The sequence below is a fragment of the Dermacentor albipictus genome, chromosome 9, assembly GCF_038994185.2.
Source record: "Dermacentor albipictus isolate Rhodes 1998 colony chromosome 9, USDA_Dalb.pri_finalv2, whole genome shotgun sequence".
Lineage (NCBI taxonomy): Eukaryota > Metazoa > Arthropoda > Arachnida > Ixodida > Ixodidae > Dermacentor > Dermacentor albipictus.
The window spans coordinates 64,172,707-64,189,192 of record NC_091829.1 but is presented as its reverse complement, the minus strand read 5'-3'; the positions used below and the strand labels follow the sequence as shown (position 1 = coordinate 64,189,192).

The following is a 16,486-nucleotide window of genomic DNA, read 5'->3' as shown; positions in this document are numbered from 1 at the left end:
TTTTCTTCGTTTTGCGTTGCGCCCGGCGGATGGTAAAACAAAAAGCTTTTTGCCGTTACTGGGTCTGTTGTGGCAACCGTAGGCGCAGCAGCACGGCATCGCAATTAAGCACTTGGCCCTAACACATTCTATAAAACTACCGCGCTCCTTCAAACCGCCTGCCGTACTTCGTCGCGCAGGCGGAAGAATGGGGGTCGCAGGCCCAAGATTGGGGGTCGCTGCGCGCTGGAAAGAAAAGATATACAAAAGCGTGGCGCCTGCTCTGCGCCGGAAAGAAAAAAATATACAAAAGCGCGGGGCCCGCTTTCACATGACACAGATTGGCCAATGGGGGAGCGGAGGAGGCTGGGGCGACAGGAGGAGTGGAGGAGGAAGCGCCTGGGTGAGCGGGGTGGCGGAAAGATCTAAGAATGGCGCTACTTTTGGAAAATTGAGGGGCTTTAGCAGCCAAAAAGCAGCCAAGTGCGAGAATTCACGAGCACCAGCTACAGCAGCAGCAGCAGCAGACAGCAGCTAGGTTCAGCAAGACAGGCGCATGGAGGTTCCCAAAGAAAGGTTGGCTTTAGATTAATAATAATCTCGACTTCCTTTACCCGACCATATAAGATGCAAATTCCAATTATTCATAGTCTCGGGAGGAGGAGGAGATTTCAGTTAAGTGAAAGGAGGAAAGGTCTGTCTGGAGAGTGCGCCTCTAGCCTGATACTCCTCACTGGGGTAAGGGGAAGTGGGAGTCACAGGCAAACGTAGGTGGCAGGTGATTGTGATATAGCACAATGAGCTACTGTATACTTATTGTCCAATACGTCAATGCGTGCCTTAGACACACTACACGCCGGAGTAATTGTGTCTGCACAAAATGTTATCGCTCAAACACATTTCGCTCTCACAGGTCTCACAGGTCCTAGAGATGACCGTCTAAGCATGCAGTTTCCCATAGAAAGTTCAAGAGTGATCTTATGGTGCATTGGACGGAGTCAACTCTTCTCCACGCACCTAAAATCATCTGAAAAGGGGCGGGAGTGCCATGCAGTCAACACTGGACTTTAGTGTCCTTCGCTCTGCTGCATATTGAGGGCACTCACAAAATATGTGAGCTGTTGTCACGGGAGCGTTTGTCTACCACAAATCCGTAGACATAGAGCGCGTGTATAATAATGTAACGTGTAGTGCAATACGGAGAGGCTTTTATTCCAGTGTCCTGAATAACGAAAGTGAATGGCGTGGTGGGTGGCATGGTAACAGAGCCGTGGTCAGTTTGGTGGCTGAAGACGCAAAAACATACCAGAGTAATCTATATCAATATCGATATATTGATACCGATATAATATCAGTATCGAAAGTAGCACACTTAATCTAACGACATGACTCTCATTTAGACAGATTTGCCCCCGGTTGCCCCTTTATCGGCACTCCCGCTTTCGATATGCATGGCGGAAGTGGTATGGAGGCTAGACTTGTGACACTTTTTCGCGTAACCAATCAGACGGGATGTTAAAGCTACATTTCACTCCTCTAATAAAGCGATGCACTCTGTTTAAGCTTTAGTGGTAATAATTCGGGCTTTATGACGCGTCTTATTAGGATGCCACAGTGAAAGTTATGATGTACAGAGGAAATGTGAGCAAACATACTTAGAAAATGATCGAGGTAAGAAAAAAAAAACTAGCACATAATAGCGAAGCGGTATAGAGACGCCTGTTCGCAATAACACATGAGTGGAACCGTTATTGGATCTCTCAAAGTATGAGGTAGCGCAAGCTTTGTGAAAAGGAGTCGTGGCTGAGAACTTTTTGCTCGGAAATGCTATATCCTGTATAAAATCAGAGTGCTATAGGAACCAGAGAATGGTGAAATGGCTTTGGGACGGCTTTCATTAGGTTCAGCAGTCAGTTTCCCAAAAACCTCAAGAAAAACACCACCGCATAGTGTTCCAATGGATCCCGGGACACTGTGGGCTCAACGGTAATGAGATGGCCGATGCTGCAGCAAGGCGCGCCCTCAGCAATGGCATGCGAACTGTAGTGCCATTCTCCAGACCGGACATCACATGCCTCCTGTCGGAATTAATGAGGAGTGCGACGAGAACATACTGGGCCCAGCCAGACGCTCGTCACGTCCGCCTTAAAAGCCTGGATCCCGATATGAAATTTCCTATTCTGCGTGGAATTCCACGCCCTCATACATGCCTGATACACAGACTGCGATTAGGCGTCGCCTTCACGCGCAAATATTTGCACATTATTGGACGGACAGACTCTCCGGACTGTTCAGTGTGTGGCGCTGTAGAGACTATAGAACATGTGCTCGTGGTGTGCCCTGAGTATGCGCGAGAAAGACTGACATTGGCAGATACATTGAGACATTTCCACAATGGACCACTGTCGGAGGACCTCTTGCTAGGCGCGTGGCCACAGAGTTGGCAGACGACAGAGACAATGCGTGCACTTTCACGTTTCCTAGGTGACACGGGCCTGGACTCACGCCTGTGATACCAGTTGTGTAATGTGTCATTCACCTCGTTCCTCCCATTATCATCCATCATTGTGACCCCTTTTCTTCCCCTCTTCCCCCTCCCTTACGTAGAGTAGCAGGCCAGATGCTCCATTATCCGGCCGACCTCTCTACATTTTCCAATCATTAAAATACTTCCTTCCTTTCCCAAAAACCATTGAGCGCAGATAGTTAGCCGTTATTTAATGAGAAAACTGAGTAACAAAAGAATGACGCAGAGGTGTGCAAGTTACTGCGCACTAGTTTCGTTTTTTGTTATTTTTTTTTTCGAGCAGAGAAAAATCTGTCTTTCAGCCACCCTCTTCACGGCCAAATCCTCAGTAGTGGGTTTGTGCCGGTGCCGGGTGTCATCATCATCAGCGCGTGCGTGACGCATTCTCAAATAGAGAAGAATTGCTGCCGTGGCCTGCTGTCGCTTTCATTGACTTGTCCCGTGAACTGCGTGAGTCTCCTTACTTATTAACGAAATGTACGACAAGGAACGCTTTTATTGTGACCACGCTACGTCAACGTTCTCACCAACTGCAATACCGTACCTTGTAACAAATATTGTACAGTGGCTGCAATCTGCCTTTGCTTTCGCAAGCTTCGATTCTTCGCCGGCGCCGGATTTACGAGATCACTCGTTTAAAAAGAAGTGACTGCAGATTACAATGTAGCTATATATCACGAAAGCTGGCAAAACATTAAGCAAAGTTGCGGGGCTAGCTGAGACATGAAAGACAGCGATGTCGCGGTATCTTGCACTAGCGAAGTGAGGTAGCGGACGACGGTTTGACCGTACCTGTTGGATGCTGGCATTCTCGCTCATTGCATAGCGAGGATTTTGGGTTCGGTCCCGTCCATGGCGGTTGCTTTCCGGCGAGGGCGAAACACATATACTATCGTGTGCCATGCGTTGCCTGCGCGTTGAACTCTCACCGGTCAAAATTATTTCGGAGTGCCCCCACTACGGTGTGCCTCACATTGAAAGCGTGGTTTTACACGTAAAACACGGAAATGGTTGAATAGCGAAGACCTTGGAATTTATTAGCACGGACGCCATGAGCCATCATTCCAAGCTTTATGGGCCAGCTGCCGGTTCCCGTGATTGCGTTCGACGAGACACCTGCAGTCGCAAGGTTGTTCCACTTGCCACGTCGGACGAAAGTGGCGCTGGCTGACACCCGCAGGGGCATTTTTGTAGACACGCAAACATGCACCGAAAGATATGTGGCTGGTAATGTAGCGCCGTAGTAGCTTAGATGTGCCAATCAGTAGGTACGTAATGGACAAGGAACCCGCCGTGGTTGCTCAGTGGCTATGGTGTTAGGCTGCTGAGCACGAGGTCGCGGGATCGAATCCAGGACACGGCGACCGCATTTCGATGGGGGCGAAATGCGAAAACACCCGTGTTCTTAGATTTAGGTGCACGTTGAAGAACCCCAGGTGGTCGAAATTTCCGGAGTCCTCCACTACGGCGTGCCTCATAATCAGAAAGTGGTTTTGGCACGTAAAACCCCACAATTTAATTTTTTTTAATGGACAAGCAGAACGAGAGGCAAGAAGTGAAGGAAGTCGTCAACGGAAGCAGAGGAGTGTGGTTAACGTACCGTAGGTAAAGAGCAGCGGACGCGTATCGAGAGAGAGGTGGGTTCGGTCCCCCACCTGCGGGGAGTTGCATCTTTTTGTCCACTTTCTCTCGTATTATTTATGGCATTCCAAAAGTAGCAGTGAACTTTTCATGCGCTTTATCTGACTTCACTGTCTATACTTTCGTATGCAGAGTTTCTGTCATCGACGCCTGTCTCACGCTGCCTGTCTTTTTTTCTCTGCGCAGGATTGTTTTTCATTTTCGTTCGAGACGGGCACCTTCGGAGACAAACATGGATACGTCAGTCATGCGTTCGGGGATGATGCGGTCGGGGATATCCAGGATCGCCATACAATCGCCGCCGTGAGTTGCAGCAGGCTTTGTTCTGCAATCTAGTGTGGTTGACATCTCAGATCCTTGCTTAAGTATTTTTGTTTCCAGTTAGTGCAAAGCTCGGCGCCATAATAATAACACGTAGAAACTTTCTTGTTGATTGCGATACCTTACTTGCTGTGTTGTTATTTTTGTTTTCATGTACTCTGTATTCGTGCCTTTGTGCTGCCGTGAACACTTGTAATTGGGACTGCGGACTCGTCAAGCTGCCGAACGGGCATCTTTTATCCACCGCATGTTTGTATGATTCATCTGATAGACAAAAATAAACTGATCGATTGATTCATTTGATTGACTGATTGAATAACTGGCCCCATTCCATACGCATATTGAGTCCTCTGTTTTCCACAGTGTCCTTCATCCGGTTTGCATAGCGAGGCATGATTCAAAGAGTAAAAACTAACGCATCAGAAAGTCAGTTCCCTTGATTATTTTCTGAATTTGCGCAGCGCAAATTATCTTTGGTTCCTCTGTCCCGCATGCAGCCATCGGTCCTGCATCCCTCTGCTTACGATTACGTGCCGTTTATGCCCTGTTGTGCCGAGCATTAGAGATGGAAGGAAGGAAGAACACTTTATTACATCAAGACTCTAGTCCGAGTTGTCCCAGCCGGTGGCAGTAGGGCTCAAAGCTTGTGGATCCGCGACGGGTGTAATCTCCCCCTGGAGGCACCAAAGAGAAGCAATAGTTCATGGTACACTGGTGAAGGGTTCTTTGAAAGCCCTATAATGGTAAATTTCGCATGCAGAACTTGCCTATGAGAAGAGAAAATAAAACACATATATGCTTCAAGGAAACAGCCAGAAAGTCCAGCTATTGTCTTATTAGAACATTATGCAGGTGGCCCACATTTCGATACCTCAGCGACGATATACCTTACCGACGATATACGTCGGTGAAACGTCACACGTTGCGAATTGCTTATTATTCAGCCCTTGTGGCGCACTGAAAGGTTCCTGAACTTGCGAAGTCGAACCTTTGGCTGCTTTTTAACACGATGTGGTCCATCCTTGGGAATAGAAAGAAATAATTCTAGTGAGTGTTCGAAGCGTGATCGAAATCGGACAAATGAAATATAGTAACTTATACATTACGTGGATGTTTTGAAATGTTTACAAAGGTTTCGCAAAAGCCCTGTACCTGCATGTTGGTGGTATTTTGAAAACTATGTTGGATACACCATATTTGCCCGCGTTAGATCAACAATTATATGCCATTCACAAAGTTGTCATACCTCTTTTCTTTCTCGTGGTACTGGCATGTAAACTTCATAGCTTAGTTTTATTAAAAATTCTCAATTTGCAACAAATTTTATAAATGCATTGCCGGTCGACACCAAACGTTTACGTTTGCTGGTAGCTGTCGCTAGACTTTAATATTTTCTTCTAAGATCAACAAACCGCATCAAATTCGGCGCTGTGATGGTCGACAAACAGGATTTCTCAGTTCCCACGTTTTCAGACGCGAGTCCCCGAGTTGAGGCTTTCTCTCCACGCCAACGAGCTTCACGAGAGCGCAAGCGGTCGTGCGTGCTTTTGTAATAACTTAATCGTATTTCATTTTGAAATAAATTCAGCTTTAACTGTATATATTGGCATACTAAAAAACCTCAGTGCATATTTTTAGACCATTGTATTTTGAACAACTACAAGCGTACATTCTCCCGAAATCCAGGTTGCTTTGTATAAGGGAACACCATCGTCGTCGTTAAATTCTGTTTTTCAGTTCGAAGGGGGCCGTCTGCATGAAGTACTGCGTTCTGCTCCTTGTGCTGCTCATAAGCATGTTCCTCATTGGCATTGCAGTCTATTTCGCCTTTCTACAGAAGGGTAAGTTGGCTGTGTTACTCGCTAAAACTCGCTAAAACAGCGCTCAACCCTGTTGGAATTCGCTAGATATTATTGAATTCGCTAGTAAACCTGGTATAAAAAATTTAGCTTTAGGTGAAATTGTTCCCTTAGAATAAGCAGTAAGAAAAACAGAGTTCGAATTTTCTTTACGTCTGTATGAATCCAAGAGACAATGAAGGTTAGGAAAGAATAGAATAAATTACCTGTTCTTTTTAATCGAAACGCAACGAAAAAAAAATAATGAACCGAAAGTTGACGGTTGTGGTTGTTTTTGTGGCAGTTGTTCTACCATGTGAGATAACCAGGAGGCTTGCACATCTCGGGGCGAGGGCGAAACAGTCGACAACCCGAAACCTTGGGGATAATGACTGTGACAAATTAGTTTTGCGGAAGCTCGCCAGATGAAGCATGGTTCATGAGGCGCACAAGTTGTCATGTAGCACGAAGCTACGCGCTACAGTCGGAGTGGGTGAAAAGTGTTGCTTTTGTGCCAGGATAAAGGAGTAGATTTTAATGAAGAGAAAGGAGGAGAGGTCGGCCTGCAGAGACTTTCTCTAGCCTGCTACTCCTCACTGGGGAAAGGGGAAGTGGGAAATACAGGGAAAGGTAGGTAGCGGGTGATTATGTTATGGTACAATGAGATGCTATATACACGTTGTCCAATATGTGAATGCGCACTGTAGACGCAATACACGTAAGAGTAATCTTGTCCATAAAAAAAAGTAATCTTGTCAGAAAAAGTTATTGCGCAAACACATTTCGCACTGACTGCACGTCTCACACGACAAAGGGTTCTGGTGGCTTCTAGCGCGCTGTCTTGTTTAGCGTTGTTGGCGTGTTCTGAGTTACAGAGACGCCGAACAGTTAAAATGGTGAAGCAAGCACGCGCTTTTTTACTGCCGGCGCCCATATGACGATGGCGTCGTACACCGCCAGTGCTGGTGATCATCGAGTGAGATTTGTTCATTTATGTCGGTCGTCACTATGTCACTATCTCAGTCGTCACTCGTCATCATGTCAGTCGTTTTTGTCAGTCGTTATGTCACGCGCGTGACAACCTACTTCTTCAGCTAGTAAATGACCCGAATTTGCACAACCTTAAAGAATTACGGTGCTTACTTTATGCATAATTGTCTAATGCTTTGCTGTCGCCAATGCTTTGCCCCGGCTACGAAAACTGCCACATCTTCTTAGCAAGCTCGACTCTCTCTTTACGGGGGGCAATACTAATGAAGCTATCAATGTCCGCGTACTTTATGCACCACATAGTATCACTTATGAACGCGCTCTACCCCTCGTATTTACAGAAAAGAAGAAGGTCGAAGGTAAGGGCACTGACGTTCCTCCGAAACGTAGCCAGCATGAAATGCGTGTTTTCTTCGTAATATGAAGTATACTCACTTTGCTATTGTTGGTTCTTCGCAGAGAAAGATTTCATTACACCTGAGCGTTGTAAGTCCGCTACTTATCGTTTTTCTGCTTTTAATTTCTCGGGCTCATGCTGCTGCTAGTCGCATTGAAATGGACATCAGCCTTGCTTCCTTGCTCACATTTTTTTTTTTGTGAGGCGAGACCGCCTTTCTGTTAGTTTTGCATTGTTCCTAGAATCTCTCACGAATACGAGATATAATAACATCTAATTCCTCGCCTGTGAACGCTAGAATCAACCCAGGGATTCTCCCTGTAGCCGTACAACGCCTGAACTCTTCACTATTTTCAGTCAAGATAACTTACAATCCTCTGAAAGTAGAAGCGTGACTTCACTTCTCAATGCTCTAGTGGCAGTGAAGTAGGGGCTTTCAGTAAGATTGAGTAGAACAGGTTTACTTTTCACTTGTTTTTAGTTGATTCCCAATAGAAGTTTCACAGTCGTGAAAGGAACACTGGAGAACTTAAAGCTAACTTGGTTTGTTGACACCTTTCAAATGTTGACGCAGACCTGAGTATTGGAAGCCAGAGACCCGAGAGACTCAGAGTATTGACCTAATCAGCCTTGATCTGTAGATTAAATCACAAATTTCATTTATTGTGAACAACTTGTTACGTGATGACCGCCTTCCCAACATTCGATATGATGAATACAACGTGACTTTTCTTATATGCATCGCTAAATCAAAATAACAGCTTTGGGAAACTACGCACTTGAAGATTATCTGCGAAGGCTTCTTTGGCAAAAATACGGATTTCTAGAGAGTGGTGCATCCTCTCTTTGTGGTTCGCGCACAACCTATGGGCGACTGAAAGCCGTCATTGCTATTTTTTTTTTCGTAGATGGCTGCTGAACTAGCGTGTTCTGTCGTTTACAGGCAACAGGATCGATTTCACGCGTAAGTCTTAAAGGTTCTGTCGTCGCCGTTTGTCTGGCGTTCTTTAGTCACACCGAAATCAGCCCCGGAACATGCGTCGTTGGTGAATAAGGCGTACAAAGGCTTGTTAGTCCTGCAAAGAAAAACTGCTCCTTCCTCGTTCGCTTAACACTTTCTGTGTTGTACACCGATAATAACTGAACAAAGATCTGCATGCTCCTCTCCGGCGGAAATTTAACAGGTATAACATGAATAGCTTCATAAGGAGGTTTCTGTATAAAAGACGCTTTCGTACCACAGCGGATGGTTCTATATAGAGGCTGTCCTTGTTTGAACCAGGAGCAAGTGATCGTCGCTGTTAGTTAAAAGCAAGCTATGCGGGTGCATAGTGAAACCGACTGGGCGCTGAAGGAGGCGTAATCATGCTTGTCACCGGTGCTCAGTACAGCCGGCAGCTTGATGAGTCAATGACAGCGCTTTTGGGCCTTACTCTCAGCCAGCATTTATTGCGTTGTGTGTAATGTTTTCGGAGCTACCTTGGAAACTTTCGTCGCACTATTTCGCTATTTCGGGCCAAAGGGCCAAAACACACTTCTTTTCTCGCTGGTCTACAGATTTGCCGAAGGGTCGTGTTGCATTGTTGCTGTTCCATGCCTGGCACTCAAAAGCCAAGGATTTGGCTTTTTGCATCGTCCTGACATAGTTTGTCCATACCTAGCCCTTGCGTCATAAACAAAAAACCTAAATGTTGTCATTCCCAAGAGAAAGAGCAGGCTTTATAAGGGCCCCGAATGGCATTTCGGTGATTCGTCTGTGCAGACGGTCTTACAGGCAACTGTTGTAGGTCAGTCCAGATAAGCAATCGGCGTATTGCCCGTGGCTTCTGGGAATGGAAGGCTGTACAACAAGAATCGTTTTAACGGCGGCAGGTACCGAGGCTGCACTGATAAACAGCACCTTGGACAACGCCCTCATTGGGGTAGTTCAGACTAAAGCTGTGCGACCACTTCAGCTGCGGATTTTCATATGCACTTCTCCTACGTCAGCGAAACCTACCCACAAATCTAATAACCATGCGATTATTTCCGCCTTCCTGCCGCCTACCACCGCCCTTCCGTTTCTTGGGTACACGTCGTATTATTCCAGATTGGCAGTCAGTTAAGTGTTTCTCTCTCTCTCTCTCTCTCTCTCTCTCTATATATATATATATATATATATATATATATATATATATATATATATATATATATATATATATATATATATGTGTGTGTGTGTGTGTGTGTGTGTGTGTGTGTGTGTGTGTGTGTGTGTGTGTGTGTGTGTGTGTGTGTGTGTCCTTATTATTTAGCTCTACTAGAATATGTGCTATGCTATCGGTGATTTCTCCCTAATCGACACTATACCGTTATCTGCACCACAGTTCGGCAAAGTTTTGTTATTATTACTCGTGAATTTACTGAGAATGCTGGATTGTTTTACCAGCTGCTTGTCGATCGATATATTTAGCACTTATTGTGTCCGGTCACCTGGCATTCTGTCTACTTCTACTTTAGTTTCATCGCTTGAAGACGGCGATCAATTTATCTACCAAGCCATCAGCCCCAGCTGCTTGTTCAGCTGCAATGGTGGAGCGGCTGCCCTAGCGTAGCACTGCTTTCGTGTTAAATGTATGCAATGGTGCCTAAAATTTTTCTCGCCTATAAAATAACCTCTACATTTTCCTTTGGTTTTTCGTTCTGATTAGTATCGATTTTGCCAACAAGCACTCTGCGAAGGGCTGCAAAGCGAGATGGGAATAGTTTACTTAAACTTAGAGCACCTGCCTGTGCTTTTTCTTTTCCTATTTAACTATCTCGTAACATATTTAACACTAATGGCTAGGATAGGTTTTCGAAATGTTAAGGTATCGGCGCCGAGTCATTGGCGCACTGTTTGTCTTTGTAGCCAACAACGAGCAACCACCGCTGATATGTTCCTTGGATGGGCTAGAGAGGTCGCTGCGGATCCCCGAGCTTCTTTGTTCGCATCTTGTATTCCTGTCGGCTATCGTGGTGCCTGGCAGCAAAGCGAAGCCAGTGGACGGCGGTGAGACCTAATTACCAGTGGGAAGAAAAGATGACAGTGTTCGTTTTCGTTCGCCTTCAAAGAAAAAAGATAAACATTCGTATGGCCACCGAAGAAAAGTTTAGCCTACCATGAAAGGAAGCTGTTGTTATGAATCCTTGTGAGAGTCAGATTCTTGTGATGCCATGGCAGTATGAATAGGCCTGACTTTTTTCTTTTGCCTTATGATGATACTGGCGTCTAACATAAAACTCATCGAAATCATTAAAATTGTCGAATTTCAAAATAAATGTAATCGTCAGGTGACGCTCGTTACTTGTACCCAAGTCACCTTTCTGCTGCTGTAGTTACTGTACCGTTAATACTTCCAGCGCGCATTAATAACAAGGACGAGGAAGGACTAAACGCGAGCTCTAACTCACGACTGAAAGTTTATTGCGTTGAAACTGCCATATAAATAGGAAAACTCGCACATGCGTACACTCGAGCACCATACATTCCCTCAATCAAAAGCGAAACAAGAAAGGCGAGCGTTAAACCGAGAAGTCCGGTAATTTTAACGATTAGGTGCTTGTAAAGAAAAAATTTTCTTTGAGTAGTGCGAGTGATGCCTGGCTTACGCACCTTTCACCACATTTATTGATAAGGTAGGCCTCTGAAATGAGGCGGGCCTTCTCGTTTCTTTTTTTTTTTTGTCCAGTTTACGCAATGGGCTTGCAACTGCAAGCTGCGCAATGGGTGGCCAAAAGTGACAGGCCTGCGTTTTTTTTTAAATCTCGGGGAATGTTCTTTCAACCTTTTCTTTGTACACCTGCCCGTTTGTCCGATGAAACAAGATCCGCGTGACAGGAGACTCTTGTACACAACATTGTTGCGGCATGCCCTGAATGTATAGGTCTACGCTTTACCTTACGTGAACTGTGCCCCACCGAATCTGACGTTTGTGGTCGTGATTGCCCAGCCTGGCACAGAAAATTTCTTCGGACAAGGAAAAGCATCTCCAACGCCATAACGGTTCGCGACGTTTTTTGAGGCCATGTGCGAACCTGTGTATATACGTAAGGAATAACTGCTGGTCTTTTGCCATCCCCTTCGATTTCCATCGCTTGCTCTTTCTCGGCTTTTTTAAGCATTTTAGCAGTTTGCAAGCCCGTTTTTGTTCGCACACGTGTAATCAGGACAAACAAAAATGAAAAGGCCCACCTCGTTTCAGAGCCCTGCCGAACCAATAAACGTGGTGACAGGTGCGTAAGCCAGACATCACTCGCACTACACAACAAGGATAAATTTTTTTTAGAAGCGTGTAATCGTTAAAATTATCGCACGTCTTGCCTTAGCGCTCGCCTTGTTTCGCTTTTGGTTGAGGGAATGTATGGTGCGCGTGTGTACGCATGTGGCGAGTTTTTCTATATTAAATGGCTGTTAAATGCAATAAAGTTTTAGTCGTGAGTCAGCGCGCTTGTTTCGTCATTCTTCTTCGTTCTTTTTATTATTGCGCACTGTATGTAATAATAATGCAGATGTAAAGACTCTCCCAGCTAGCTACCGCACTGTAGTTGCTGTCGGCGAAGGCAGGAGTTGAAATGTTCAGATAAAACTGATTTGATATGTCCTTCTTGCGTTCTGGAGAATCAAACGGATTCTCTTTAACTCGCCTTCCACACATCTTGATTGTCCTGAGCCTCACGAAGGACGCGTACCACAGCGGCGAACAATGCAAACTGGAAAGACGGGGAATAGTCCCTGTACTTCTGCGACAGGGCTGTACCTGAAATTTAAATTGAGCGTTATTGTGTTAAAATAGCATTGTAAAAATTGCATTGTATTAAAAATTGTTATTGTAAAAAGCCTTTTGGACTTTGCGGTTGGCGCAAGAAAGCCGCAGTATAGATTTCGCGTCGGAAAACCCGACGTAACTGTCATCTTATTCCTCAGAAGGGTTTGGGTGCGAGCTAGTTGATACGGATCATTCATACTTAAAACAGCGCCAAAAAAAAACACGGACAAGAGAAGATACAGGACGAGCGCTGGACTCAGAAGCGTTTGGGTGCGAGCTAATTGGTACGGATAATTCATATTTATAGTAGCGCCAAAAAAACACGGACAAGGGAGGACACAGGACGGGCACAGGACAAGGGAGGACACAGGACAGCGCTCGTTCTGTGTCCTCCCTTGTCCGTGTTTTTTGGCGCTGTTTTAAATATGAATCACATTCCTGGTTGCAACAATTTCTCCCCCTTCCCCCGCCCCTTTCTTTTGTGTGCCATCTGGACCCGAGCAGCAGCCCTATGGTTCAACGAAAGCATTCGATCTCCTCCAAATTTCAGCGGAAAGTGGCTTCGAAAAATTCAAGAATCTCAAGAGGACCTACGGCACTGTGACAAAGCTGTTGTCCTTCGAATTGGCGGTGATTAACTCTCTCAGCATGGACGTCGTGAACAATGCCTTCCTCTCGATCGCCGGTGGGACGATTGACGGCCTCGACATCCGATACTTCAGCGGGAGCGAGCCCTCGCTGCACCTCATCAAGGTGCGTGCTTGTGCGGTGACGAAACAAAGAGCGGCAACGAAAGTGGCTGAGCGTGTAGGGTATTGGAGGGGCCCTGGACTTGTAATGCGTATAGCTTGTACCCATAATCCGTGATGGCAGCAGGTATTGCGTACAAACTAATAGAGCAATTATCCTTTTTTGTCGTGTGTAATTAATGCCTAAGTTGCGCGTAATACGTCCTCGAGCAGCCACAAGATAAATGAAATTTTGTGTGTTGACTACCCGTGGTTATGGCTCAGTGGATAAGGCGTACTCTTTTTTGGTAAACCTATAGGATGGTTTCCTCTCCGCGTTAAACGTGTTACAATGCGGGCTGTAAAAACAAAGAAAAAAGAAGCTATGCTTGTGTGGCCTTGTAACGTGAAGCTGTTTCTTTCGAGTGCAAATACCATCGGTAGCCTACTGGCTAAGGCGTTCCGCTGTAGTGTTTGAAGTCGTGTCTTCGATCCTGGCGATCACTTTTGAAAAGGGGGCGGACTAAAGAACGCTCGAGCAGTCAAAATTTAGTTGGACTCTATAGAGCTACAAGTGGTCAAAGTTGTTCCGAAGTCTCCCACTAGGGGGCGCTTCGTTATAGTGCCCTGGCTCCGCCAATGAAAACCCCCGAATTTATTTAGCTCTCTTTAGGAGTTGCAGTGGTAATTTCCTTTGCCTGCGGATAAACGGAAAAACTTAAAACGCCACCCCGGGTGTAACTGTTTCAAACGTTGCCCCCATATAACTCTTTCCCACACTTCACGATTTTTCAACCAAAGTCATATTTTGCCTTCACGTTTTTTAAAAATTTTGTATACACATCAAACAATGTCCCCCCCCCCTTTTTATCAACTGCTATCTCTGTGGGTTCTTGTTCTTTTAAAACAGCGGGTTAAATTTCGAGCCACAATGGCCAACATGCCGTGCATTTTGCCTTTCCGGTCGCCGATAACCTGCGTCTTGAGTCCACGAGATACAGAAAAAAAAGGTGACTCGCCTTTGGAATAGAAACAGGAACAGCGCAACAAGGGACGAGCGAGTAAAGAGCACAGGACAGAGAGCTCTGTCCTGTGTTGTTCTGTTCCTGTTTTGATTATGAAGATGAACCAACCAGCCCCACTGAACACGCTGCTGACTCACCTAGCTTACTAAGGACAAAGAAACTGTGTCGTGTAGCACACCAAGACAGAGATAATTGGAGGGGTTCCGTAAATATTCTAGATATTTATTATTAAGCTAGAAACAGTTTTCCCACGCATTGCTCCGCTTCCTACCTGACATCAACACTTAAAACCCTTTCGGAGAGGTTCCATACAAGTATCGAGCAAAATTTGCCAGAACTCCTAATAAAACCAAAACCCGCATGCAAGCCTTAATATGGCCGACATGACCAGTGAATGTTATCTTTGCGTCATGTATAATTTTCCTGATATGGTGGTAAACATCGCGAATAATGACACACTCAAGCTTTCAGGCATTCGTTGACATTCTTTTAGGAAGGCCCTAATTTATGCAAAAATACAATTAACTTCGCGTACACGTTGGATATAGTGTTGCCACCATTTTCAGCAACATTAGTCTCTGTGACATTTACAGTTCTGTGAGGACAGCAGGCTGAATTCAGAGCCGTTAGTAAATAGCCTATTAATGCCCCGAACCACGCAGTTTACGTCCGTAATTTACTGCACAAACTGATATCTCGTAGACATTTTACTTTGCCTAAACAATTAACCTCTAACCTGCCCTGTTTTTTTATTGAGCATAAACAAGATAGTTGATCTCTATTAGCAATTATTGGGAACTTCACTCAGCATGTGGTGTGTCCGCGCCAGACCTCTTTCCTGGCAACCTGGGTCGCTAGGTAGTCAGTGGTCCAATCGATAGCACCAGGACTGCTGTGATGGCCGAAACTGGTTCAGCAGCAACCTCCGAACAAACTTGAGCAACTGGGTACACAACTTTGGATCAACGCTATATACAATATATACAGCCCTGCGGTGGAGGTCTGTAGGGTGTGTAAAAAAAGGTTTTCGCGTCCATCCGCCGTTTGAACGCGGCATCCGGGGCGGGGCTTCGAACCGGATATGTGGTGCTTTTGAGCTAGCGGTTTTGATTCCAACCTGGGTCACTGGCTGTGTGCCGATTGGTACGTGGCGCTCTGCAATAAACCTCTTTGATGTCAACTTAGGTCAGCGGGTATGTGTCAACTAAGCACGCCACTTCACAATAATCATCGCATAAAACGTATCAACAATTACTCGCCAACCTTAAGAAGCTTTTGCTGGCGGCTCCTATCTAAATACATCGGAAAGGAGAAATCGTTTTTCTCGGCGACCACTGCATCAAATTTGATGAGGTTTGTTGCATTTAAAGTAAAAAGTTAAAATCTAGTGCCTGTGGGTTGCGAATTGTTGATTTAGGCAGTCATTACTTTGATACGTAATGTTGAAAGTGGCGTATCTTCAGAAAACGAAACTATGAAGTTTACAACTCTGTAACTCGGCAATGACAAGGGATATCACATTCCTGTACACTATATCTAATGGTACAACTAAAGCGGACAAAATTGATGCACTATATATGGCTCAAGTACGCCGCTTACATGTGAGTAGGACTTTTGTAAAACCTTTGCGAACAATTTAACAAATTCACGTGAGATGTAAATTCGTGAACAGTTTGTCCGCTTTGTATGCTCTAACGGATCCAGTTAGCAGAACTACAACATCTGGTTCTCAATGCCCAGCTGCGAAATTGTAAACTTCGCGATTCCATTTTTATCGAACTTGCAAATTTTTGAAAGCTCCTTTCAAAACATTCGGGCCCCAAATGAAAATTTCGCTTCCAGCAATCACCAGATTTGAATATTCTCTCCCAAATGCAAGACGTTTTGTTAAGATTGGCCCAGTGGTTATCTCAGATAAGGGTTTCTGCATTGTGCATGCATTTGAATAGGCTGCATCGCAGCTGGGCCCGAGGTAAAGCTTTTCTGGTAAGATAGGTTGCTAATAGCAATAAATTCTGCAATCATATCAGTGGAGGAATGCACTGTATTTTTTTTCAAAAAGGCCGTAACAAATTGATGTTCTTGAAGTTCTTCCTATACATCACCCTAAGGTGCCCCTTATTTCCTCAAGTTGAGAAAGTTGTGTCACGTTTAAGGTATAAGGTTTATAGGCTTTAAGATAAAATTGCTCTCTTTATCTGAAACGCCACATATGCCATATATTCCATGTCCAATTATCCCATTCTAACATGG

The 16,486-nt window shown here is 45.1% G+C and overlaps 1 protein-coding gene across 4 annotated transcripts in view; it reads left to right on the top strand.

Moving 5' to 3' along the window:
• The window catches only part of LOC135921838 (uncharacterized), a 32,678-nt gene that overhangs the window by 7,204 nt on the left and 8,988 nt on the right, over positions 1 to 16,486 (top strand). Inside the window, exons 1-8 of one of the 4 annotated variants that reach the window (XM_065456210.1) lie at positions 2,861 to 2,956; positions 4,334 to 4,450; positions 6,206 to 6,309; positions 7,638 to 7,655; positions 7,756 to 7,782; positions 8,637 to 8,657; positions 10,584 to 10,724; positions 13,031 to 13,233. In XM_065456210.1, coding sequence (XP_065312282.1) covers positions 4,380 to 4,450; positions 6,206 to 6,309; positions 7,638 to 7,655; positions 7,756 to 7,782; positions 8,637 to 8,657; positions 10,584 to 10,724; positions 13,031 to 13,233 — 585 coding nt within the window. In that variant the 5' untranslated portion in view covers positions 2,861 to 2,956; positions 4,334 to 4,379. Of the gene's footprint in view, positions 1 to 2,860; positions 2,957 to 4,333; positions 4,451 to 6,205; positions 6,310 to 7,637; positions 7,656 to 7,755; positions 7,783 to 8,636; positions 8,658 to 10,583; positions 10,725 to 13,030; positions 13,234 to 16,486 lie in introns of those variants that run through there. The other 3 variants (XM_065456209.1, XM_065456211.1, XM_065456212.1) reach the window with 3 other exon arrangements.